Source organism: Phalacrocorax aristotelis, chromosome 3, assembly GCF_949628215.1.
Source record: "Phalacrocorax aristotelis chromosome 3, bGulAri2.1, whole genome shotgun sequence".
NCBI classification, from domain to species: domain Eukaryota; kingdom Metazoa; phylum Chordata; class Aves; order Suliformes; family Phalacrocoracidae; genus Phalacrocorax; species Phalacrocorax aristotelis.
Genome location: NC_134278.1, coordinates 2,729,689 through 2,756,304, shown reverse-complemented (window position 1 = coordinate 2,756,304; position 26,616 = coordinate 2,729,689). Strand labels below are relative to the sequence as shown.

Genomic DNA, 26,616 nt, shown 5'->3' with positions numbered 1-26,616 from the left:
TTACTCTCTAAGACGTTCTTCACCATGGATTTCAGTGGCTACTGCAGTCCCTAATGTGGATAACTGCAGATCTAGAATGGAGAAGAGCAGGGAGATGTGCCAGGGGAGGGTTAGGCTGGGCATTAGGAGAACGTCCTTCCCCCAGAGGGTGGTGGAGCCCTGGCACAGGCTCCCCAGGGAGGCATCATGGCACCAGCCTGGCGATATTCAAGAATCACTTGGACAACACCCTCAGAGACACGGTGTGAATTTGGGGTGTCCTGTGCAGGGACAGGAGCTGGGCTCGATGGTCCTTGTGGGTCCCTTCCAGCTCAGGGCATTCTGTGATTCCATGATTCTGTGAAATCACAGTAATTTGTGCCTTGCTCAAGGTCATACAGCATATCTGTAGCAGAACATGAGAAAGACCTCGTATCTCAGAGTTCGCTGTCTCTGCCCCCATACTCATTACGTGATTGTTTCCATTTAATTTTATGGTTAGCAGGTATCTGACCCCTGAAGTACTAGCGTCTTTGTTTTCAACATCTGCTTAGATCCAATGCAGTCAATCTTGCAAAGCCTGGAGCAGCAACACGAAGAGGAGAAGAGATCTGCGCTTGAACGCCAGAGACTGATGTACGAACACGAACTGGAGCAACTGCGAAGGCGATTGTCGCCAGAGAAGCAGCATTTCCGCAGCATGGACAGGTTCTCCTTTCATTCTCCCAGCGCTCAGCAGCGCTTACGGCAGTGGGCGGAGGAGAGGTGGGTAATCAAATCTGACTGTTCTTCAGTGCCAGTGAACTTTGCAAGATTTTAATTGCATTGGGCGCCTCTGCCAAATTTCTGAGAGGGCTCCTGCAGGGAGCTGGAGGGAAGAGTAAAAATATTAGTCTAAGAACAATCAGACCTATAGTGGTAGAAAAGATGAGAAAGAATGAGTGCCTGCTTTGTTGCTAAGGAGAACTCTATCCTGAGCAGCAACAAATTTGACTAAAGATGGGGTGATTGGAAGAAATTTTGGGACTCCTGTGTGTGTGTTCTTCTGTGGATCACAGCTCAGCTGCTGGGAGGCTGTCTTTCGTCTTGATTCGCATCCATCTGTCTGACCTGGGCAGGTCCTGGCAACCAAAGAGTGCGGAAAGAAAAGGGACTAAGAGGACAATACAAAGAATTTTGATCCAGAGCATTGCAAAAACTGTTTTTTGCAAAAACCACAGAGGGGCCACTGTCCTCTTTGCCTTTTCCTGGGCAATTACACTGAGGTTATTTACTTCAGCCTCTAAATGATCGTTTCCAGTATTACTGTCAAAAAGAGCAGCTGCAGGAAGATGATGAAACGTACCCTAAAACAATGAGTGTGGTAAAGACATTGTAATGAGAAAATACAAACATAATTTATATGGCTAGAGAAGGAACTTTTGAAATAGAAAAAAATTGAGATGGTCTAACAAGGCATTAGCTGTGTGTCTGGAACATTTTGTGGTACCAGATTCCTGTGCTGCACGGTTGATGCTCTCTCACACTTGCCAGGAAGGCCAGTGAGCAAGTGGGTCATGGTGTCTGAATAAATCTTTCTCTGTAAGATGGAACATCCACATCTGCGGTGGAGAAACTCTGGAATAAGCCACACAAGAGCTGACTGTTCAGCAGATGCATGGAGAAGTCTCCAAAGCCAGCAGTATGCTAATGTTTGTACTGCTAAATTAATACAGATTTTTTTTTCCCCCCCCAGAAGAAACGCAATCTAATTTGCCTGACTTTTGTGTTTAAAAAGCTGAATGTTAAGACTCCTTCCTGTCAAGTGAGCATTTTTTCGCGCTCAGTTGCAATATTTGAATGCCATGATTTTTCCTGTCTCTCCCTCCAAATCCCCTTTTAGAGAAGAAATGTTGACCCACAGCCTGAGAAAGCTGCGAGAGCAGATTGTTAAAGCCAATTTGTATGTGAGAGAAGCCAATTTTATCGCGGAGGAATTGGACAAGAGGACAGAATATAAAGTTACCCTTCAGATCCCAGCTTCAAGCCTTAACGCTAACAGTAAGGTAAGGTAGCCCTAAAGGAACTAAATCATGGGTTGGTAAGTTTGCCCCTCAGCGTTCATATTTGCCATTTTTTGACTTTAATGGTCTAGATAGTTTGCCAGTCTATTCATGTGCATTAAACATGGCTCTGTTAGTGCATGACTGCATCCTTATCTTATTTTGTTGCCATGCAAGTCCTCCAATATGCCAGCTTACTGAGAAATGTTGTGGTGCGAGACCTTCCCACGGGTGTTGAAGTTCAACGCTTGCTTCTGTTGCAGAGTGGTAAAACCTGTGTGGGTTAGGTAACCTCTATTTCAAGTATTTACCATCATTTTGTGGACCTTTGGCTTTACGTCATCCTAGTGAGTTGAGAAGATGCTGTCATCCCCACTGTGCAGGGAGGACCTGGAGCAGAGGGGATTTGGATGATCTGTTCCAGGCATCTTAGAAATTTGGGAAGGAGGGAACTGGACCCAGACCTCCATGTCTCAGGCTGGCTCCCTAAGTCGGCTTATCATTTCTGTTCTTGAGGTCAGCTCAATATTTTGGTGACAGTCAGGCTGTCGTTAGTACAGTCGCTGTATTTTATTCTGGGATTAGAATTTTTATCAGTTGGTTTAGAAGTTTCTCTCATGTGCTTGTTTTTCCTGCAGTCTTCTGGCACGTCTAGAAACAGGATGGGAAAGAGGGTTGGGTGTCTGCACTAGCTGAAAGTTGCAGGCAGTAGTAACCTTAGCTGGAACTCCAGGCCTGCTCTGTAACTTAAGGGTGTTTGTGAAATGCTTAAATGTGCCTATTTGTAACACTTATGTAAGGGGAAAATCCACAGAAACTAGTGCGTGTAGCTGTGATTAGACTTTGCAGTTAAACTGAACACGAATGTACTGTGACAGCTGAACTCAGAATCTGTCACGCTTGAATTTGGTTGCTCAAGCTAGAATTAAAAAAAAAAAATAATATCCAAACTTTGGGAAAAGTTTTTATTGTTTTTAAACTATTTTTTCATTGTGACACGAATTCCTTACTGATATCTCTCTAACTGTTTCGCAGAGAGGCGCGATTCTCAGTGAGCCTGCTATTCAGGTGAGAAGGAAAGGGAAAGGCAAACAGATTTGGTCACTGGAAAAGCTGGAGAATCGACTGGTAGATATGAGGGATCTTTACCAGGAGTGGAAAGACTGTGAGGAAGACAACCCAGTAAGCAAAAATTACTCCAGTATTGTGCTGATAGAATTATATCCCTGTTGAATTTTTTTGTTTAAGTAGATGTGAGGAAATCTGGGGGGGTGGGATATGGGACGAGAGAAGTTTTCCTGAGCCTTTGCTTCTCCTAGTACTGAAGCAGGTCTTCAGCGCTTCATTAACCCTTATCTTGTCACTTTGATGGTTGTTTGCATGCATAGTTTGGTGACCAAACCGAGCATACAATAAGAACCAGTAAGCAAACACAACAGGAGCTGAAGTTCCGGCTGACCTCTCAGAGTCTGACAACATTAAAGTAAAATTCAAGCTTCCACTCTTCTTGTGATCCAATCTAGCCTCTTCCTTGAGTCCCTTTTCCTTTGTGTTGGCTGCACGACACTTTGAAAACTGTTTCATGAAAAGTTTGGTTTTCTTACATGATTCTGAATTTGATTGAAGGTGATGAGGGCTTACTTCAGGCGAGCTGATCCATTCTACGATGAGCAGGAAAACCACAGCCTTATCGGAGTAGCCAATGTTTTTCTTGAGTGCCTGTTCTATGATGTGAAGCTACAATATGCTGTTCCAATCATCAATCAGAAGGGAGAGGTTTGTCAGCCTTCTATAACTTTCCTTACTCAACTGTTTAATTACAGCCTGTGGATCTTATTACCAGTATATAGTAGTTATTTTCCAGTTCCTTGTGCACAAGCTCTTTGCGAACAGTTTGAACTCTGCAAATCCCATAATACCTTAGTAGAGTGGTTTAGACAGCTCTGAATCCCAGCAGAGACTGTGAAAAGAGAAAGCTTTGTGAGCACCTTTCTGAGCAAAGCAGCCCAAAACACTTAGTAGAACATGTATGAGCTATAGCTCCGCTGGCTTTCACTGATGACCATTGAGGATAGGCTCGTAAATATATACTGTAAGAACAACTTCAAGGCAACTAGAGCATACCAGGCAACATTCTCCGTGCCCTGCATCGCACGTGCACTTTGCAGACTCTCTAGAGACTGGTGTAAAGGTGAGTGAGTTTGCAGTATGCTGTTCTTTGTTTTTACAACAAAGGCTCTTTGATTCTTGCTCCAAAGAATTCTTCATTTGGTGCAACAAATGCACAGTGCAGAACAATAAGAAGGAATAAAATGTTGTCTGCTTACAGACTGGAAACAGCAGTAGTCATAGTTACCTGAAAAGGGATGAACCTGTCAGTGTTTTCTGGTACACAACTAATTCTTAATCCTTTCTTATCAGGTATCAGGTCGTCTCCACGTTGAAGTTGTTAGAGTGAGTGGAGAGATAGATGACAGGTTGGTGGGAGGCGAGGATAGTCCAGACTATTCAAACGAAAGTGACACTCAGGAGAGAAAACTTGTCTGCCGGGTGAGTTCCAGATACCTCCCAACCTCTGAGCAACCTGCTCTCCTTCCATCCCACGTCTTAAAATAAAGTCGTCCCTGGTACATTGGCTTCTGGACGTTAGATGTCTCTTAGTAACCTCGTGCACCATGCTCGCTTCCAGTATTAAGCTACACAGGCAGAGTCCTGTCTTTAAACTCATAGATTGTTTGTATGAAACTGTGTTGATGTTTGAGGATTTAAAATAATAATTTAAAAAAAAGGCAAATTATTTAAATGAATTTAGCTCTACCTAATCGTTCAGCTGTGTGTACTGAGTTTAATATTTCTCCTGTAGTTGTTTTCATGGCCTTGAGTAATGTCCTGGTGCCCAGAGTTTGTCCTGAAGCGCTGCTGTGTGGTCTTTTCTCACGATATTTTCTTTGAGTGGCTGAAATAATACAAGAGAACTAGATGGGGTTTGGTCCTTTCAGTCTCCATGAGTTTTTTTTTAAGTCTGCAAGGTATTAATTAAATGATATTTATAAGTATGTGCATACAATCTTACCCCAGATTGGTTTATTGCAGTCTTGGAAGACATGGAAGAGCTGTGCACTAGGACTGGAGCAATAATATCTAATTCAAAAGGAGTCACAGAATCTGATAAACTCCCATTGTTCTGTGAATCCTTCTCCCTCAATATTTCTCTCTCTGAGTATTCAATATTTTGTGAAATTTATGCAGGTGTCTTTATTGTTGTTAATAATAAAAAGAAAGATAGCAAGAAGAGTTTACCTTCTTGTAGTGCTGTGTTGTAGTAAAATGCAAGGTAGGCCAAGCTACAGATAAGAAAAAAAGGGGGTAAAAAGCACCAGAGGGAGTGGAACCCCTACTTAGCTGGCTTCTGGACAATATGGACAATTTGGGGACAGCTGTACTCCTTTTTCACATTTTATCCTGTCCCACAGAGCTCCATGTGCTTGCGAGTGATATGGGGCAGTGATGCAGGAAACACATTCTCCTGAGGATCTTGAGTGGTGCCGTACCGTAGGAGTCTGGCTCATCAGAACTTGAGTTGACAAATGGCAAATAGAAGTTTATTAAATAGCATGGTTAATATGGTGGCTTTGTTTAGATCAGAAGGTGCATTCAAAACATTTTGTTTCGATTTGGCCTTGATTTTGAAGAAGAGGGGACAGGCTGCTTTTGTATTGTTGGGGTTATTTTTCTGTTATTTCTAGCATCGAAGAATAAGGACAAGGAGTATCTTCAGACAAGGATTTTGCAGAGTAAATGAGCCGGTTTTTGTAGAAGTAGGAAGCTTTTATTGTATTCCTCTTGGGTTATAAAGTTTTTAGTGCATCTCGCCATTAAAAATTAACAAAATGTTTTGGTGTGTTCGTAAAATTCATACCTTTACCTTTGTCCCAAGAAATATGTGCCTGGTGACACCTAGTGGCGACGTTCAGCTGATGCACTCCAGAGATTGTCTCCAGTGTCTATCAGTGCAGAAATTCGTATTTTGTAGAGTTTTTTTTATTTTGCCCCTTTCTTTTTTCTCTTATCCTTTGCCGTGGACAGAATAACATTGTTCTAGCAGAAGATATTTTTAATTCAGTGCGTAGTGAATAACTTCTGTTTCTTTGTTTCTTATCTCTTTTTCCTAGATTAAAATACTTCAGGCCACAGGTTTGCCACAGCACCTCTCCAACTTTGTGTTCTGCAAATATACGTTCTGGGATCAACTGGAGCCAGTTAATGTTGCGCCTGAGGTGGATTCTTCCTTATCTTCCATCAGCAAGGAACCGCGGTGCATGGTTGTCTTCGATCACTGCAATGTAAATTTTTTTCTATTTTATTAACAAAACTACAGGCAGGCAAAGCAGGCTTGTGCTTGCATAACAGTTTTAGTTGCTGCTTTGCTCTCACTACTATGCTTTGTGAGGCTGATGCCCTAATACCATTTTTAATAAGAGCTTGAAACATCTCAAGAGTCCGTATAAGTTTGATCGTACTACACTGTTGTTCACTTGTACAAAAATCACAGAAGGTGAAGAAAGTGAAGACTGGATTAATAAAGGAAAGTAGTCTTTTCAGCAGAGAGGCTTAAGTTAGAGCTTACCCACAGTAAAAAAGCTGCTGAATGTGCACGGAAGAGCGGTATTCATCTGAGTACATTTGATGTCCGTATCTGCGCTGGTCACACTGCACTCTGATGTAGGGGAGAGAAATGCCCCAGTCCTGCGACATGGTGCCTGTTATCCTAATGTAGATGTTGAAGTTAGGTCATAGATCTTAGAACAGATTCGTTCTTCCTATTGACTTCGGAGCAGATGGCCAAGTGGGAGGGAGGCATCTTTTATGGAGATATCTAAAGTCAGCTTAGATGAATGCCAGCCAATCACCCGAGTTCTCATCTTTGTCATTACACTGGGCAATTTGTTCCATTTATCAGTTGTAAACTGGATCTAATACCTTCTGATGAGTTCTGATTTCTGATTCTGACCATGAGAACATATGATTTGGGGTTGGTTGTTTTTTTTTTTAAGCATTGGATCAGGACTTGGAACAGCGTGCCGTCGTTTTTCAGCTCTTTATAGGCTTTAATCTTCAGCAAATAATGTATCTTTTCCTTGCCAACTGATTTTACACACTGAGGTGGTGGTTCCTCCTTTGCTCTATAATGTATCTGGGGGGCCAGGGTGACTTTACTACGTGCTCATACGAAGGTCAGGACAGTAAATCTCTAAGCATACGTCGTTGCGCAGTCACAGTCATCACCCGATTTGTTGCTTACATACAGGAAGTTTCTGTAAACATTTCCGAAGACTTCATGGAACATCTTTATGACGGTGCTTTGGCGATTGAGGTGTATGGGCACAAGCAGAGTGGGGACCGCAAAAATCCAGCCCTGTGGGATTTGGGAATAATTCAAGCCAAAACACGCAGCCTTCGTGATAGGTAAATATGGAAAATAGACCCTTGGTTTAGAATTCTGGAAAATCACTGTCTGAGGTGCCTAATTTTGAAGCAGGTTTGGGATAAGTAGTCCAATTTTGAACTCAAGACAACACGTGTTTGAGACTGTATCTATTAGACTATTATAAATAGACTCTGTTGATTGGGAAAACACCATATGATGTGTCAGTAGGCTTTAAAAGAGTGAAAGAGGACAAGTGCCCATTTCTGTTTCAAATTAAAAGTGGTAAAACCTGAAAGACTTTGAAGTCCCTTTTATTTAGGCAAACTCAAATACATAAGTAGTGTTCTATGAAAGAGCAAGCTGATTCTTTTCCTTTTATATTGTTATGTTAGTCGGCACCAGAAAGAGCTATCAAGGCTGAAGCAGTAAGATGGTTGTTCTGATTGAACTGATATATTTATTCAACTCCAGTTCATTCTTGGCCATGAAATGTCATCACTGTAATGCTTCTGTTGGAAGAGTTATATTGCTAATTACTTCCGTTGGAGTAAATATGCAACAGCATGGTAATTTAGACTGAAGGGGCTTGCTTTTTTGCTGGCAGCCGTTTGTTGTCCCCAAAGTAAGCTTATTAGAATTTTCTTAAACGTAAGTTGTTTTGCCTCTCCAGTTAGAAAGCAGGTCTGCACCTTAATTTATTGGCAGTTACTTCTCTTTTTTACTTCCAGCTAAGTACTCCTACTTGTGTTGAGCAACTCCAACTTGTGTTGAGCGTGTTGAATATTAATCTATATATAGGGAAGTTTTAAAATAAAAGTCAGGAAAATACGGCAGAGAGGAGATGGAAAAAGGATGTTATAAAATAATGAGTTACGTTTGGTAGCTGAGTAGTAAGTACTTCCTTCCTTTGTAATTCTGATGCACTGCGAAAGCGGCCGTTTCCTATGCAAGCTCTTAGAAGAATTGGAGAGAAGGCAGTAGTATGATGAAGTTCAGGAAAGTGCCCTGAATTTCGAAAGCTTGTGAGACAATGCTGTTTATTTCATTCCGCTCTCTTCTGTATGAATCTGATTGCACTGACAACACTGGGTTTATGTGGCAGTAGCTGAGACCAGAGCTTAAATGTTAGAACCTAGTGGAATTGTTTTTTTGTATTGGAATAAAGAAAAGGCTTATTTCTGATGTTTGACTAAACTAGTTGTAGTAAAATTTATAAGCCCTGCACCACTAGTTACCCTATATAGTCAGAGATGCATCTATTGAAGTGTTCCGGTGCTTCTCCAATCTGCAGTCTGAGCTAATGCTTTCTTTCTTTCTTTTCTGTAATGTTTTCTTTCTTTTGGAAGAACAAAACAGAAAACCAACGGGCATTTGACATGTTTTGCAGGTGGAGTGAAGTAACCCGAAAAGTAGAACTCTGGGTTCAAATTCTAGAGCTGAATGAGAATGGGGAATACTTTCCGGTTGAGGTGACTCCTGCCAAGGATGTATGCACGGGAGGCATCTTCCAGCTCAGACAGGTAAGGTGGCGTGTACAGGATTTCAGCTGTGAAAAACGCCGGCGGAAAGCTAAGCAGCTTCTGTTTCATGTGGTAAAGGAGTGGCATCCGAGGAACCGTCAAGCTTAGACACAGAATAGGATATTGTGGAAGCAAGTGGAGCCTGTCTGTGTTTTGTGAAACTGCCAGTGTGCATGAACACAGATGTAAAGGCGATCAAAGGTTTACCTGTAATCTTTTTGCTGTGTTCTGTTCCCTGTTCTGTGATAGCACCTGGTAGAAAGTCTGGACTGAACTTAATTATTTTTTAAAGAGGTCCAGAGTTCCCCTTTATTTGATCCTTTCCGCCAACCACTCCTTTGTTCTTTGAATTCTATGCGCATTAAATTGTTAATGATTAACTGAGTAGTTAACATTTTTTAAGTGATAAGCTATTGCCCGGAGAACACTAGGAATTAGGTAGTTAGATACAGGCTGCACCTCTGAACTCCTCAGTGCCTTTGATTTTTTTTTTTTTTAAATTATTTACCCCACACACACATTTTACTAAAGAACAGCGACTTCACTGCATTGATAGCATCAATGGGAAAGAATTTTCAGTCAAGGAGACCAGAGTGAGGAGAAGTTCACTGAAATTCCCATAGCTTACCAAATTAGGCTGTTTTCTTTCCTCTCTTGAAGGTGGGGAAAAGATCCTATTTTCCGCCTTCAGAAGTATTAAAAATAAAATCCTATAAGTGTATGTTTTGAAAACCCTCCAGAAAAGTAAACTGAGGAGTTGCTGAATGCTGTACTATTTTTTTTTCCTGTAAATACATAAATCCTGTAAACATAAATCCTTGCAACAGAAGGTGTATCTCTTCAACACCGGGTCATTGAGATTCCAGTACTCACCACTTTGTTCTTCATGAAGTGAAAATACAACGGTGTTGCAAATGACTGCCAGTAGAGGTCTCTCTGTCATTAAGCTTTCAGCATTTTTATATTCTTTTTTTCCAAATATTTCAAATTGTTCTTTTGGTCAGGGGCAATCTCGACGGATTCAGGTTGAAGTGAGATCTGTCCAGGAATCTGGGACCTTGCCGTTGATTGAGGAATCAATATTATCTGTTGGAATTGGCTGTGTTCAAATAAAACATGTCAAGTCACAAAAAGTACCTGACAATTATCAGGTAAGGATCTGAATATTTCCAAGACACATAATAGCATAAAGCGATGTCCTAAGTTTGATGCAGTTGGAGGAAACTCCATTTGTTTCAAGTTTTAGTTTGGTTTGGGGGGATATTTTTTGAACCTGCTTCTTAAAATGTAGAGAGCAATGTCAAGGAGAATTGTCAGAATTGCTTCGACTGTGGACGTCTGTCCGTCCGACAGTGGACGGATTATTGAGGATAGTTCAAATCTGAACCTCTGCTCTTTCAGAAAGTGTTGTGGAAGATCTTCCCCTAAATCAAAAATCATTTTCCATGGCAAAAATAATATTTTTAAGAGACTTCTGTGTCTCTTGTGGTTTGGGAATTTTTTTTCCTATCCTTAAAAGCAGCACAGACTAAACACACCATTCAAAGAAAAAATAAAATGCTAAATTTTCTAAAATCCATTAGGAGTTTGTCCGGTAGATTTCCTTCGAAATATTAGATATGGCAGCAATTTTAAGCAAGTATTCAAATAAAAATAAAGCATTGGAACATATATTCAAATAGTGTTGAATTACAAATGTTAGAATTATGAGAGCCAGTTGTTGGCCCACAGTATATGTTGGCCAGTTGTTTGAGAACCTCAGCATCTTGTCTTAAACCGCAAGCGTGTCGATCTGTTCTTAGGGATTGTCTTCTTGCAATGCTTCTGAAGGTTCTAGTACAGTTTGACTTTTTCTCCCCAACAGATAAATCAAAATTCAGTCGCTCCTCTGAGTTAGCAAGCCAAAAAGACTCCGGTCTTGCTTTATTAGCTGCCCCTCTTGAGACAAGGCCAACTAAATGTCAAGTAGTTTTTGGGACATCTCCCAGCTTTCCATGATGTTTACCCTGTTGACAGACTATGATTCAATGCATTATCTGCTCCCTTTTTTTTGCTTGATCAGTATTGTTTTTCCCTTTAATGTCTGAAGCAGTTGGGTTTTTGTCATCTCCTAACCTCAGCAATCCTTTGCCCCGTCTGTGTCAGGCGCACAAAAAGGGAAATTATTTCTGCCTTTGCAGAAATCTCACTTTTCAGCAGTGTCCTAGGCAGATTATTGCTTTTATTCCCCATTATGCTTCTGTAGGGACTCTCCCTGCAGGCTCTCTTTGCTGCCTTTCCATCACAGCAGTCCCCGATACCCACGTCCTATAAAGCAAGTAAACTGTCGTTTCTCTACTGTTTGTGAACAAAGCGAGTTTCTTAAGTCTTCTCTTTTGAGACAGAATGATTGATTCTTGCCAATTTTACTTGAAAGCCATTACACACCCACACATACACGTCCCTTTCAGCCTGTTTCATAAGGGGACAAGTCCCGCGTGAGCATTCTGTTTGTCTCACCCTGTTTCTTCCCCAGGGAATTTCTCATCTGTTGACCAGTTTCAACCATAACTGACAGAGCTGGAAATCCACAAAATAGTATGTTCTTTCAAGGAGAAAGATTTAAGCTCTGCTTGAGAGAGAGACCAGTGATTTGTCTGACACTGATAACCCGTGTGGGAAAGGGCTGTTGAAAACCATGTTTTAGTAGTCCTGTGGCTTACAATAGGTGATTTGAACACCTGGATTTTTAGTCCCCTTATTAGCATGTGTCTATCTCAAGTAAATTGCTGTCTGTGGAACATGAAGGATCTTCTAAAGATGTTGAACTAAGAAGATGCCTCTCCTATATGGCTTTTTAATTTCAGCTTAGCCAAGTTTTTTGCCTTCATTACTAAGAAACAAAAGTAGACTCCAGTGGCTTGTTATTACTTAAATAGATAAGTAATAACTCAGTAAAGATTGGAATCCTCATTGCTTTTCCATTCACTGTGCAGGAGTGGCATTATGCTCATTGCAAGTTGTTCTGCTTGTGATGAATGTTGAGGCGGTGTCTCCCTTCAGAAAATAATGGAAATCAAAATGTCAGAGGTCTGTGTTGCAATTCCTGGTGTGGCAGAGAGTGTTATTCTCATTCCCTAACAATTGGCTTAGATGTTTATGCTTTTTCTCCTCTAAACGCCACAGCAAGCTTACCTCGAATCCTTTACGCCAGACTTTGATTTTTTTCAGTGCTTCCTGGAACTTTCGTACTTAACTCTTACAGGTAAAACAACACATTTTTCTTTGCTGTCCAGGATCGACATGTTTCAAGTTGTTTCACTGTAACTCCTATTTCTTTCTTAGCATAACTTAAGTATTCCATTTGCTTCCAATTATGAAGAATTCTAAGAGCTATATTTCTGTGAAGTTTTTCCGTTATAATTGTTGGATTGTTCTAGTTGGAGTTTAGATGAGCTGACAGCAGCAAATCTTTGGGATGTCTGTTTTAATTCGGTGATCATGCTATTGTTAAGCTCAGCCTTTCATGTAGGACTGCTAATATTGCTTAGAATAGTTACACCTTTCGCATTCAGTGTGTTTCCTGCTATCAAAAAAATTTAATGATGTGGTTTTGCATGTTTTGGCCTAGGAAGAAGAGGATGAAATGGACAGTTATCAGGTAAAAATTTTGAATTCTCTCTTTCTACAAACTCAGACATTTTCAGATTAAAACCTATTAGAGGAGAATCAGCACGTTATCTTTGCTGTCTTGGTTGGATGTATACACAGCCTGTCTTCTGAAGAGACTAAAAGCTTAAGAATTGCATAGATTGTTATGCTACAGTGCCGTATGGTGGATTAGAGAGGTGGAAGGGAAAGAACAAGATGCCTTAATATGTATTTTCAAAACAAGATCTTTGGTGTTTTAGGGCAAGGAGTCTTCCTTCTTGACAAATGATGGCTAGATTGAGATTGTCCTCATTAAGAGCAAAACTAGGTATGGTGGTGTTGAAGATGCAGTCAAAATACTTCATGCTGCTTCATACTATGAATATGCTAATGGGTATGAGAGCTGGAGCATACTGCATAGTGACCAACCCCTCGACAAGCAAGGGGAATTCTGCTCCTGGAGCCCCAAGGCAGCGGTGATAAAGCTACTGAAATCAGCATGCTATTTTTTTTTTTTTTAATGTATGTAATGTCATGGTAATGTGAGCCGTAAAGGGGAACTGATGAGCTACAATATCCGCGATATATTTTTCATCTTCTGCATAACTTTAACAAAAGCACATCATCGTCATTATTGATCTCGACTTTGTATAATGCGAGCAACCCGTGATTTAGATTTAATGCTCTCTGACAGACTCTGGCATGCTTGTAGGGGTCTATGGGTGAGTGATACAACTGGAGTTTATAGTCTTGCATCCACCCATTTTTCTTGACAAAGGATTTGTTCGAGTTTGAAGTGGAATGAGTCTGAACTGCCGTTGCCATAGAAGAGGCTTGCCTGAAGGCATCCCAGAGCTGATAGCTCATCTTTGTGGCACCCAACATGCTGCATGTAGAGTATCATTCATCATTTCTGAACATTTCTACACCAGAGACAAATGAACTGAATGTTCTTAAGGATACTGCGGTGGTTTTTTTGAAGGACATGAGCACTTAAGAGAAGATTTTTAAAGTTTCAGTTGCAAATGCCATAACTATGGAGAGTGGCATGTGAGGCAGGGATGGATTCCTAATACGAGGCTGTTAAACAGATGAGTCATGGGTAAGGACTGGGGTTTCCAGCGTTGCTACAAGGTAGCAGTTAGTGAGTTTTAGACTAGTTTGGGGGCAAAGATGATGTGTAAAGTGAGGTTTGTCCAACTGGGTAGTACAGAATAACAGCTAGAGAAAGAGATGCCTTGGGCTTGCAAGCAAAATACTTCAAATAAGGTGTGGAAAGTTAAGGGTTTGGACCTGTGAAGAAAGGCAAAGACAACTGGGGTTTAGTGTTGCGGAGAGGAAGAGGCTCAGGCGGGATCTTGTCAATGTATATGAATGGGAAGGAGTAAAGAAGACGGAGCCAGGCCCTTCTCAGTGGCATGCATCAAGAGGGCGAGAGGCAGTGAGTCTCCACTTCACGTACAAAACTTCTTTTTTTCTTACCCTGGTGGTGGTCAAACACTGGAACAGGTTGCCTGGAGACGGTGTGGGGTTTCCATCCCTGGAGATATTCAGAGCTGGACATAGCAGCTCGCTCAGGGCTGTGGTTGACTCTGCTTTGGGCACAGAGCGGGGTTGGACTAGACAATCTCCAGAGGTCGGTTCCAACCTCAGCTATTCTGTGTTTCTGTTTAAGTTGTCCTGTGTGAAAGAAGATAGAGCAGAGCTAAGTGACTTCTTGGGGGTCTACTCTGTCTTTCTTATCTGCTTCTGGGGTACAGGATGAGCAGAAGGGTTGAGGAAATGTGTAAGCCGCAAATAGGAAACAATGGCTTTTCTGGGTCAATATTTAACATGACTACTTTTCCCTTCACAGGATAGGGATTTGGAGAGGCTCCGTCGGAAATGGCTCTGTGCCTTAACAAAGCGTCAGGAGTATCTTGATCAGCAGCTGCAAAAACTCGTTGAGAAGCCTGGTAAGCGAAATGCTATTAAAGGTAACAATAGCGATAGGCTGAGGGAGACAGGTGCACGCGCTTTTTGTCTTAATATATTGTAAAATTTAGAAAAGAAGTTAATGGAAGGTTGAATCTCTGCACTCACCAGTAATTTGCTTTTGATGAAACTGAAGTTAGAGAAGCCTATATAAAATTGTTCATTGTTCTTGGATGTTGTGTGTTTCTTCTGTGTGTGCTGCATTTCTGAGCAGAGTGGATTTTATTCTGTTATGATGGTATAAGATCATTAACACATGATAAAGGCAGTGAGTAAGAAATGCTCTCTATCACCCTGACTGTCATCCTACTCCTCCAGATAAAACAGAAGATGATGCAGATCGGGAGGCACAGCTTTTAGAGATGAGGCTAACGCTCACTGAAGAAAGGAATGCTGTAATGGTTCCTTCTGCTGGCAGCGGCATCCCTGGAGCTCCGGCGGAGTGGTATGAACATACATTGCCATATGCAAGAATGAACGTTGACATGATGCACGGCCTGTTCCTGGCTTGGATTGTTGCCATTTTCTGCTTTCCATAATCTGGCCTCTGTATACTGGATGAGCAAAGTTGTTAAAATTAGGCCTCTTGCTTAAATTATTTTATTAGACTGTGTATCTGAAATCCAGAAATGCTATTTAGTAAACGATACTGTTATTGATCAGAGTGTAATTATGACCTTCTGAAGAAACGGAATCAATATTTATTACCACTGCACTTACCATTTTAAAAAATTAGCTAATATGTTAATTACCTAGTTCATTCACTTAAAAGGCTGCTCCGTCATAATAAAACTGCATCTACAGGAGCACTTCGTTGCGTTCCTGGTTTGAGCGCAAAGTCTGTTTAGTCAGCAAGTGTTCCCTGTAATTTTCTAAACATTAAAAACAGTAAACTACGCTAGACTGAGATTGCCGTACCCTAGCAGCTGAGTAACAACTGCAGAGCAGGAAGCGAGGCTGTTTCGCTACAAACCTCTTGTCGTCAGTTGCTTTTGACTTCCAGAAATATTTTTTTGAGCAAACCTCTAACAATATTTATTGATTAAATAGGGTGTCACGGAGTTTTGAAGGAACCTGGTCTAGTGGAAGGTGTCCCTGCCCAGGGCAGGGGGTTGGAACTAGATGGTCTTTCAGGTCCCTTCCAACCCAAACCGTTCCGTGACTCTGTGAAGTTTGTTAAAGGTAATGCTTCTGAAACATAGAAATGGCAAATGCTCGTTGGAAGCCCATCAACTTTCACATCAAAGTGTTTGACTAGGTTTGAAAATGGTGGATCTGCAGGAAACCTACTTGAGGAAGAATCTGTTTTGAACACATTTGTACCAGAAGAAATGTTCAGCATGATTCAAGCACCTTCTATAGTACATGTTCACCGTAAAGTTTAGCAGGTCCAAGTTTTTCATGAGGTGGCTACAGCGCTTATTTACAGCTAAGATTTCAATAAGGAGTCTGTCAAGCTGCATATTATGTTTTTAGTACCTTATTAATGTTGTGTAGCTTAAAAGGGCTAGGCCGCAGAATATTTCATTTTAAAAACAAACAAAACACCACCTATGTTAGCCATTCTTCCATGATATGAAAGATTCCTTAAATGAGAGCTTTGACTCTTAAATATGTGTGTTTTGCGAGAAAGAGTAATAACCGTGTAGTGTGGCAGCGTTAATGTTAGAAAAATCTAGTTTTTAAACTGATTCTCACTCTGCTGTCTTCACTGCCATCACTAATGCAGGGGCCTTTGCATTTAATAAATGTGTGCGCCAGTAAATAAACTTTATTTTGCTATTAGCGTTTTAGAGGGAGAAAACATTTCTGAAAGCAAAGGTCAAAGAATATAATAATTCAAAGAGAGCTGCTATAAAAGAACTACCAGTTTAGTCGAGTCTCTTGGAATCTGCAACGGTAAATTAAAATAAAGCTGTTTGCTAAGGTTACCCGTGGTCTGGCTTAGAATTGCAGCTGTACTGAGCGTAATATGCTGTGGGCTTGTATCGTAAGGGACGTGTGCTGCGTAAATCTGCTTTTAGTTTAAATGTCACCGTTGTCTCTGTCTTATGTTTTAGGACTCCCGTGCCTGGTATGGAAACTCACATTCCTGTTATTTTCCTTGACTTGAATGGTAAGTCGTTCTTAAAATGGCAGAGTACTTGGAAAGAAACTTTGTACATCCAATGATGTTAGAGAATTTAATCAAGCTAGTAAAGTGAAGAAATTGCCTGAAATGGCAGGTAGATTAATTTCAGAGTGCACATTTTTCACTGAAACGTTTTATTCAATGTTTCAAAATACAGAGTTATATATGAAAGGAACCGTAGGTTTTAATAATCCCAATATTTTGCAGATATTTAATAAGTAAAATAGAAATAGTAACATGAGTACGTCTAAGGGAGTGAACAGCAAAAGCCAGAGTAAAGAAGAAATTACTGTTGGGAATGTTCTTTCCAGGGTCTCACAAGGCTATAGCACTGATGCTGTATCCTATAATTTCTTTACTGGTGTCGTAGAAGAAAATGTTACGTCACCGGTAATAATGTCTGCGTATCAAAAAATCATGGCATGATAAGCCCAAGTTAGTTTTAGAGTGTGATTGTATATGTTTCTTTAAACAATGTGTGTTTCAGTACATCCAAATACAAGAATCAGTTTGAACAGCGTAGTTGGCAGATGCTTCTACCAAAGATGGGAAATTGTAGCCAAGAAACTGGCAACCCCAAGTAGTCCAGGGAGCCAACAGTGCCTAATCAGTTGAACAAATCCTTGTTAGGATGTTTAAAAGAGGGGTACCACTTGGATTAGAAGCATCAGGTGAGAGTGGGGAGGTGGCATGCCGCCTGTTGTGAGGTCTGTGCTGCAGTGCTGTTTACATCTATGGTTTCTTCACCTCGAAAAGCACATTGATGTATCAAATGGGTTCAAAGAGGAGCTAGTTAATTATTCATTCCTGGTGAGGGACTGGAGCCAGAACAGGTTAAACTGCTTCTCACAAACCAGATGAAGGATTTGTTTAATCACGATCTAAAGGTACTGTACTTTTACTTGTTCAACCAGCAGCTTATTCTTATTTAAATAAAAAAGCAAACCCCAGAACACCTAATTAATGCCAAATGAGGAATGGACTTAGTACGGTTGACCAGCAGTGCTGAACATACTCCTGTGGGCAAGGAGAGGCTGTTTACAGCTGGGGGAGATTCCTGCACAATAGAGGGCTTTATAAGGCAGGCTTGAGTCTGTGTCCCCAAATCTTTGTGCGCTCTTTCCGTATAGAATTGGGATTCTTTTTGAAGTGGAACAGTGTGAAGAGCTTTTCTTACGTAGGTGGAGTTTAAGTAGCCAAGCTGGGAACTAGGGATGAAAATGCAAATTCATGACTTGCCGGATGGATGTTTTTAAAAAGGATAATTGCTTTGTGTCTCCCCACCTTCTGCATTCACTTTTGTTTCTAGCTGATGACTTCAGTTCCCAAGATAACCTGGATGACCCAGAAGCGGGTGGGTGGGATGCTACTCTTGTTGCAGAAGAGGAGGAGGAATTCTTTGAACTGCAGATTGTGAAGCATCACGATAGCGAGGTGAGCAGAGATGCAGACCAGTATATTTAGTTTACGAGTCTTTTAATTGTTCTCTTCATATAGTCAGATGTGAAAATAATGCATCAAAGAGGGCATACAAAGGGTACAACACTTGTTTCTTGTACGACTGACTTTGTGTTTTCAAGGAATATTTGCTAGGAGTATAACTGTGATTTGAAAAATAATAAAACTCAAGGACCTTGCTTCATCCAAATCAAGCATTACAAAAGCTCAGGCAAATCAGAGTACAGAAGCTCCCAGCTGAAAAACCAAACAATCTTAACCGTTGCTACACTTAACATATATTTACCTCTGCATTGTTACATTCATCATACTCCATTTTGTCACATAGCTCATAGTTTTACAACTCTCCAATTGTTGGTTTATAATTTTTGCTGTTAGGTTTAGAATCTCAGATTGTTTGGTTTGTTTTTTTTTTTACCTTAAACTTTTGCTCCTTACTCTGAAACTTTTCTTTTTATATTTTTAGAGGAGCTTTTTTCCTGATGGTTTTGGTAGAGTTTCTTTGTTCTGCTTTGTTTTTAAAGGCTGGAAGGATGGCTGCCAGGCCATTTTTCTTATGGCTTTAAGACAAACCATTTAAATCTTCAGCAATACTTACATTTTAACATTCAAGAAGAGAAATTCCAGCTTTTGCTGTATTGCTAGAAATGGTTCAGCAAAGTTATTTCTCAAATACAGACAGGAGAGTTCATGTGGTGTGATGGAAGATTTTCACTGCAATCTCTGTTGCTCTCTGGTTTATCTTAATAAATTAGGCCAAATGGTCCTGTAGTTCTGCATATTTTATGATTTATTTGCAATGATCCTGGGTATTCAAAGATCTTTTTTTTTCAAGAGGAAATGTTCCAGAGTTTGAGCAAGTTGGTGTTTTTAATCCCAACGTCTTCATTTGGCAAACTAATCTTGATTTTTAAATGGCCTCTTCTAAAGTGCAGGGATTTTTCTTCATAGGGAGTGAAATGGGGAAGCTGACTCTCAAAATTTATGTATTATGTATTTTTGCTAATTATGCTTAATTAATTACAGTTAATTATACACCTAATTATGCTTATTAGAGGATACATTTTTTTCCTTTGCAGGTGAAAGCAGAAGCCTCATGGGATTCCACAGTCCACGACTGCATCCAGCTTAGTAAAGGAACAGCAGCAGATGAAAGAGTTTACCTTATTGTGAGAGCCACCGTCCAGCTCAGCCATCCTGCGGAAATGCAGTTAGTGTTACGCAAGCGCATTTGCGTTAACGTGTACGGCAGACAGGTATTTCTTCTATAATCCTTCACACTTTCACTCTGCCCCATGTTTATCACTGCCTGAGGAAGGGAAGGCTGTGACTTGTGCAATATGCTGCTGCCGTGACTCTTGTTTTCTTGTATCTACTTTCATCTCCCCCTGAATGGAAGCACCGTATCAATGGCACGCATCGAGACTTTAGGTTGCCAAGTAATTTTCGTAGTATCTTTCATACTGTGGATGATGATGCAGCTTTTTTTAAAGGCTCAATGGCATCTAAGTATGAGAGATTCAGTCTTATTTGTATTAACTACTGAGTGCTTTATCCCCAGTCACTGGAACAAGTAGAAGGAGTTAAATTCTGAGTCTGGAGCTCATGTTCTGCAAAAACTGTGCATCGGAAGAAACCTGTGTGTTTCTCTACTCCTATAGTATGTTCACATGTTGCTGCTAACCATTTCTGTTTATGCATCCAGATATTCAGAGATAAACTAGGGATAGTTGGAGCAGAGGTCCCGTTGTGTAATTTGTCAATTTAATTGCTCTTGGTCTTTTATGTTTTCCAATTGGCTTGTGCTCTTACAATAACATGTAGGTGAGAGTAGAACGCTTGATAAATGGAAAGCAGAAGGTTGCCGTTCCATTTGCAGCATCATGTCCTGAAAAATATTCAATCCTTGAGAAAGATGGTGAGGAAGAGTTTTGTTCAGCGTTGTCTCAGAATCCAGCTTCCACTAGCAGTGATCATGACAAAGCAGAACGCCCGAATTGTTATTCTGTTTGCACATCTGTAGTTGAAATCTGAAGCAAGAGCAGAAGAGGTGTGGTCACACCCAGAAACCCTGTAGGCAGATCTAAACTGCTTTTAGAGCTAGGAACAGAAGAACTAGAGTTCTTGGTGCTTCGATCAGGCAAAAGCTTTTTCTCAGAAAGAGAACAGTGATGTTTTTGTCATAGAATGGAGGAGTGTATTCAATAGCTAAACTGAGCCTGCCAGTAATTACAATTGCGTTCAGTCTTCATCAATTCGGTTTTCTACAGATTTAGCCAATGACGTTTTTTACTTTCATTCGACATGGAATCTTTGGCTTTCTTGCTAGGTTTCTAAAACTCCTTGTCAATAACCTTTCCCTGGTGTTCGTCTCAGCAGCATCTTCGAATGACTCATCTCTGCATTAATTCAACAGTCCAGTTCTTAACCCTGCAAGGCGCCAAGTCAGCATAAACAATGACCATGCCCCCTTAAGTCATTCTTCATAACGATCTCTTTGGTCAAGAATTTAATGCCTGTACTCGTCTATATTCAAGGCGAGTCACCTAGGGCTCTACCAAAAAAAACAAACCCCACCTCTAGAACTAGCAGATGCTTTGTGTGCTGGGTAAGCGGTCACCTTGCGAAGAAGGAAGGTAATCCTTTCTCTGTATGTAAAATACAGGCAAGCAAGTGACTTCTTTCTTTGTAAACTAGATTTACTTCAGTTGAAATATGTTAAATCATGTTTTCCTTAAAGCAAGAGATATTTTCTTTTTTTCTTCTTCTTTCTTCTTTTTTTTGCCTCCCCACAGGGTTTTGCACAGAGTTTCCTCCGACGAATGTCTCACCGAAGTTCCATTCCTGGCTGTGGTGTCACTTTTGAGATAGTCTCAAATATTCCGGAGGTAAATAAGAAATCAGAGTATCTGAAATGGGCAAAGAGCCTCTAACTTTCTGATTTTTCCCTTATTTTGAGCCTGCTAGCTCTTGCTGCTGTGAGCATAAACTATGGCTCTTATAAAAGATTAAGCATATTCCTTCACATGCTGTGACTTAGCAGCAACCTTATCAGCGTCACTATGTATTTTGTTGAGCGAGCATCTATTTGCTCAGGTCCTTGAAGGAACATTGTAAAGAGAGGGTACCAGGGGGAGTAAAGATGGGTAGGTGAAGTGCCTGATGTAGGGAGCATGAGAATATGTAAAAAATAACAAAGTGGCTTTTTCTAAGTAATGTCTTTATGCAGCCTCTTGATTCCTGTGCATGTTCGTAGTTAGATGCTAATCCATTCCTTCCAAACAGATGCTCTATCTGAGCACTTGTGAAAACATTAACACATGAAGAGCCAAAAGTCTGATTGGTGCCTGGCTCTGTCTTTTATGTTCCGCTGTATTTAGCACTCTGCGCTGAAATGTTTCTCAAGCAATGTTCTATTTTTTTTTCTTGCAAGTCACTTGAAATTTTGTTGTCCTCACAGGATAGATAACGCCCCGAATGTGTTTGAGCGCTTCTTAATTACAAAATAGCTGAATGCAGCCCTTTTGCTAATCAGTGGCAATATGCCACTGTGAGACTCTCAAAAAAAAACCCCAAACCAACAGAACAGCAGTTGCTCGAGATGTCTGTGACAGTGGTAGGAGCCACCCACGCAGTTTGCGCGGCACAAGTTCCTTCAGTGTCACGAGGCTTATATTTAGAAATCCCCAACAAGACATCTGCATCTGCCCCTGAGCTTAAGGGCAAGCAGTGTTGAATCTGTCCCACATGTTTTAAAAATGTGTTTTCTTCAGGACTGATGCAGGAGATTATTTTATGTTAAAAGGATGTTATTCCTTTTCATCTTCCTAGGACGCTCAGGGAGCTGAAGAGCGGGAGGCACTAGCCAGGATGGCAGCAAACGTTGAAGATGCAGCTTCAGCTGACTCCGAAGCCTATATCGAAAAGTACTTGCGGAGCGTGCTGGCTGTGGAGAACATTCTCACCTTGGATTGCCTGCGGCAGGTCTGTCTTTAAGGCTGTAGCAGACAGCAGAGAATATGCTTACTGAGAACAGTGTACAGCAGCGCAAATGTTCTCATAAGTGCGTACGACAGCTAACAAACCGAAGCCACCGCTTTGGCGCGTACCTCAGCCTTACAGAGCGCCTGTGGCAGACATCCGGAGAAGCAAATGTAGCTCTCATTACAGAGATGTTCTCACTCGGCCACCTGCAATGGGTTGGATGGGACTGGGAGCTTTATAGTAATCACGCTATCATGGGATGCTTGGGTTGCTTCAAGACCGTGCGTTGCTAATTATGGTTCAGAAAAAGTGGTTGTGTGGCATTAGCCTTTGCTTTCTGAAGCTTTAGTAATAGTTTCCAAAGTGGCTAGTAGAATTCTTCTAATTTTGCCCATATTCTACCTTGAAGTAACCAAACCCGTTCTGTCAATAAAAAAGACATTGATTGGGTTAATCTTGAATACTGTAACTGGATCTGTTTATCAGGGAAAATACAGGAGAGAAAAACATTTATTGAAAATTGTTCTTCTGGATATAAATTATGCAAGCACAAAAGAAAGTTATGCAAAATCAATTAGAGTATGTGCCTGCCCACTATAAATTAATGGTGAAGTGTGATGCACTCTAAGTATTGCAAGCAAGTTCCTTGTCATATATAATTAGTTTAAAAGATTAAAATAGGACCTCAGCGAGGAGAGGGAGTCTTCGTCGTTGCATCTGTAACAGCCGTCTCCTAAAATCAGAACTAGCCGTAAAATCCTACGTGTGCCAATCAGCAGAATAGCAGATGTTCGAGTTCATCCGCTCCTACACTTCTAGCCGTGCTACGTGCAAGTTTTAGGTTCCAGTAGCCTTTACAGACAGGAGCCTGTGCAATAAGGCTGTTTAGAAACATTTTTCTTGTACAAACAAAACTGTCCCGGGATGATTGGAGCTTAGATTCTTGCAAAAGATGCGTATTTTCTTTGTTTTGCTTCTCTATGGTTGGCAGGAAGTTGCTGTTAAAGAGCAGCTAATGGGAAAAGGAAAACTCTGCCGCAGGAGCCTGAGCTCTCCTAATGTGAATCGGGTGAGTATTCCATGCTAGCAACTGGAGCGTATTGAGGGCAGCAGGTCCAGTCTCTCCATTACGGGTCCCAGTGATGCCAGAGTCATGGAGTAGAGCAATAAATTTCCTTCTGTTTGACCCTTCTGTTTGTCTCTGCTATTTGTGAGCATGTAAATCGCCAAGTGGAGACAAAATCTGCTCATATCCATGCTTTCATCATGCAGGCTAATATGCCTGAAAGCACCCCCATAAATCCAGACTATCTGAAAAAGCAGCGTAAAAAGACCTTCTGCTTTATTCTTCTCTTTTTCTGAACACTGGAGGTTTTTAATTTAGCTATCAAGTTGAAGATCTTTTTTTTTCTTTAAAAGATTTGAAAGCAAGTTACAATTTTTTACTGAATTTAAACTTTGTAACAGCATTGTACGTCAGAAGGATGAGGCTTCTCTTGTCCAAAATTTGAAAAGAAATCCTTTGATAGAACTGGTAATCAAACTTGTCAAATTCTGGCTTCTTCCAGGTCAATAATCAGGATTTCACCTTTCATCTCTTGGATTTCACTGCTTTACCTGCAACGCTATTTCTTATCACCCTTCCTTGTGTTTGCCAAGAGGCATATTTATCAGTTATTTAAGTTTTTGTTAAGAAATAATTCTGCTTCTCGTACCTGTTTCAGCTGTCTGGAAGCCGCCAAGATTTAGCACCTCTTTATAACCTGAGCAGTAACCGGGTAAGTATCTGAAGGTCTCCTGGGAAACCTTCTGTACAAAAAAGGTAGCTAGAGTGACTGCACTGTACCAGTTACAGGGGCATAAGTGGGAAGCATCTGTAAAAGGTGGGGCACACCCATGCGCTCCTTGTGTCTATGGGACTGTTCCTAGGACATAACTAGCTTTGCGTGTGCTACGCCTGACCTCCCTGGGAAAGCTCCCAGGCCTTCGCCAGTTATACAGCACTGCTGCCAGCTGCTTAGGGATGTGCAGTGGCAGAGCTGAGTTGAGCAGGCAAGATTAAACGTAGCCATCCGTCACACAGGAGGGCATTTATCAGGGCAAATTTCGTCCTTGTCAGGCTTCAGAGCTCTTCCAAAGCTTTGACCTGGGTGGATGCAAATCTTCTGGCTAAAGGACAAATTTACTTCGTGTGTAAGTTCAGGTCTACCTCTAGGACAGAAGAGAGGCCTGTGAAGAGAGTCTCTGACCTTCAGAGGGAAACCAGCAGACTTCAGCTTGCAGTGGGTGATAATTCAGCCCATTACACTCCATAAAAACAACAGTATAGATCAAAAGTATTTCTTTAAAAAGTGAAAGATTCCATTTAAACTTCTTTTCCAAATCCTAGATAAACTGAAGGGGCTTCTCCTGATGGATATTCTGCCCAGCGAGCGTGTAGTCATTTTAAAAGGGAGAATCTAGTGGTGACAAGGCATTTTAATGCATAATGCGATTGCATGGAATAATAGAATTTTGATATAGTGCTCTAGCATTGGTTGCTAAATCTGCTACATCTGATCCATGGAGAGAATTCTAAAATATGTGCAGGTGATAAAGTGCTTATAGAAACTTCTATTTGGAGAGAACTGTGGGATGTTTCAACATTGTAGGTTTTTAAAGCAAAAATTGAAGACCAGCGTTCTTAATGATTTCTGTTTTTCTCCTCCCTTCCCCTCGATGATTTCTCTCACTGCATGTTTCAGAGTCCAAAGGTCCCAGCAGAGGTAATCCATTAGGTCCACCTAATGAGTGGGATAATAATTTTATCTCACTATAAAGTTTATTTTGCTCATTTAATGCTTTTACTTCCTGCTTTGAAGATGCTGCTGGTGGTGTCTCATTTGCATAGTACACTGCAAACGATTTTTTCCATTGAAAAGCCTGTCATTAATGCAGCGTGAAACTGGTACAAATGAGAGAAGTTTCTCTTTCTTGGGTGCATCTTACAGTTTGTTACAGAGCTATTTAATGCCATTTCTCACAGTTCTTTGGACAGGGTGAAGCTATTTCAGAAATGGCCCCATCTCCGCTAAAAAATGAAAACAGATAGACACGAAAGCAAGCAAATATACGCCAGTCGTGTGTACATCAGCCTGGAGATGAGATAAACGTGGAGAGTTTCTTCCAAATGTTTCTCGGGCTTTATGGCTTCAATTAGTTCAGTGTTAACAACTCTTGATTTCTATGAAAGAATTATTTTAAATTAACATTGGGCCAATGGAAAACATGTTTATCCTTTGTATCATGTTAACGCTCTTGGAGGAATGACTCTTTGTCCGCTTGGTTGTACCAAGCTTTGCTTTACCAGCGTTACTAGTGGTTTGCATGGGGTTTTGCAGCTCTTCATTGTGGCTTATGTAGCCGCTGACAAACACGCTGTACCGCTGTAACACGGCGCTGAGATTGCGTAGCTTACCTCCTTGCTTGCGGCGTGCTTCATTTCAAGGCACTTGCTACTCAGGACATGACAGGTGCACCCTCCCCTCTTAGAATTTTCTGATTTCAAATGGATCTCTGGCTCATTTTCCGTAGGGAGATAAACGAAAGCGTTTGTAATCACAGTGAAATGTTAAACAAATTCTCCAATGTTCCTATAGCACACAGACATCATAAAGCACGCCGGTGATATCAGTCCTATCTATTCCAGCATAAAGGATTTGAGAATGGCTGGATATGCAGAGTTTCAGCCAAGTTAGATGTCTTCATCACTTGCAGAGAAGTTTAGTGAACAAGAAGTCTTCCTCAGCAGTCATAAATCGTTATGTTACCAGGAATTTGTTTTTCTTTACAAGTGGCTATAATAAGCTAATCTCAAACAAGTGGTTTATTATATCATAAGAAACATTGGTCATGGGATAGTAACGGCATCCTGAATCGGGTGGAGAACTGATCTGTCAAGCCTGTGTACTTTAATGTTAGTGGAAGCCCTTGACACATTTCAGAATATTCCTGTCCTTAACTTGTATTCCATTACTTCATTTTTCTCTCTAATTTTAACATCGTTAGTCCTTGCGTTCTCACTCTTCACCATGGATTTTTAGCTTTGTGGAGAGGGCTCGAGTCTCATTCCTGCATGTAAAGCACCGTTCATACTGGTAAAGTTCTGAATGTGGACTCTGCTTCATTCTTCAGCGCTATGAGTAGCCAGGACTTATTCCCCTGTAAACAAGAATATTAAACAAGTTAGAATAAGAAGTAAAGATTGTGTTGGTGCAACTAAAACAGGCAGATCAGAAGTTTCCGGAGTTAGGACCCGGATTCGTTTGCAGCCATAGTTGAATCTTTGTTCCTACAGACGTGGATGGGCGGTCACGCCCCCACGAAGAGCCGGAGAAGCCCTTCTCCAGGACTGGAGCAGGGCTGTGGGTTTGGCACATTTTGAAACAAACATTAAAGAGTGTGTACAGACCCCAAAGAGCGGGGTGACTC

The 26,616-nt window shown here is 41.0% G+C and overlaps 1 protein-coding gene across 5 annotated transcripts in view; it reads left to right on the top strand.

The window, feature by feature from the left end:
• The window catches only part of KIF13B (kinesin family member 13B), a 127,723-nt gene that overhangs the window by 76,948 nt on the left and 24,159 nt on the right, over window positions 1–26,616 (top strand). For 3 of the 5 annotated variants that reach the window (XM_075086530.1, XM_075086532.1, XM_075086535.1), the window contains 20 exons: window positions 534–744; window positions 1,862–2,024; window positions 3,057–3,203; window positions 3,648–3,797; window positions 4,443–4,571; window positions 6,194–6,364; window positions 7,330–7,487; window positions 8,837–8,969; window positions 9,974–10,120; window positions 12,580–12,609; window positions 14,455–14,554; window positions 14,892–15,018; window positions 16,634–16,689; window positions 18,014–18,138; window positions 19,242–19,418; window positions 20,958–21,050; window positions 21,994–22,146; window positions 23,138–23,215; window positions 23,871–23,924; window positions 24,891–24,911. In XM_075086530.1, coding sequence (XP_074942631.1) covers window positions 534–744; window positions 1,862–2,024; window positions 3,057–3,203; window positions 3,648–3,797; window positions 4,443–4,571; window positions 6,194–6,364; window positions 7,330–7,487; window positions 8,837–8,969; window positions 9,974–10,120; window positions 12,580–12,609; window positions 14,455–14,554; window positions 14,892–15,018; window positions 16,634–16,689; window positions 18,014–18,138; window positions 19,242–19,418; window positions 20,958–21,050; window positions 21,994–22,146; window positions 23,138–23,215; window positions 23,871–23,924; window positions 24,891–24,911 — 2,423 coding nt within the window. The remainder of the gene's footprint in view (window positions 1–533; window positions 745–1,861; window positions 2,025–3,056; window positions 3,204–3,647; window positions 3,798–4,442; window positions 4,572–6,193; window positions 6,365–7,329; window positions 7,488–8,836; window positions 8,970–9,973; window positions 10,121–12,579; window positions 12,610–14,454; window positions 14,555–14,891; window positions 15,019–16,633; window positions 16,690–18,013; window positions 18,139–19,241; window positions 19,419–20,957; window positions 21,051–21,993; window positions 22,147–23,137; window positions 23,216–23,870; window positions 23,925–24,890; window positions 24,912–26,616) is intronic. The other 2 variants (XM_075086533.1, XM_075086534.1) reach the window with 1 other exon arrangement.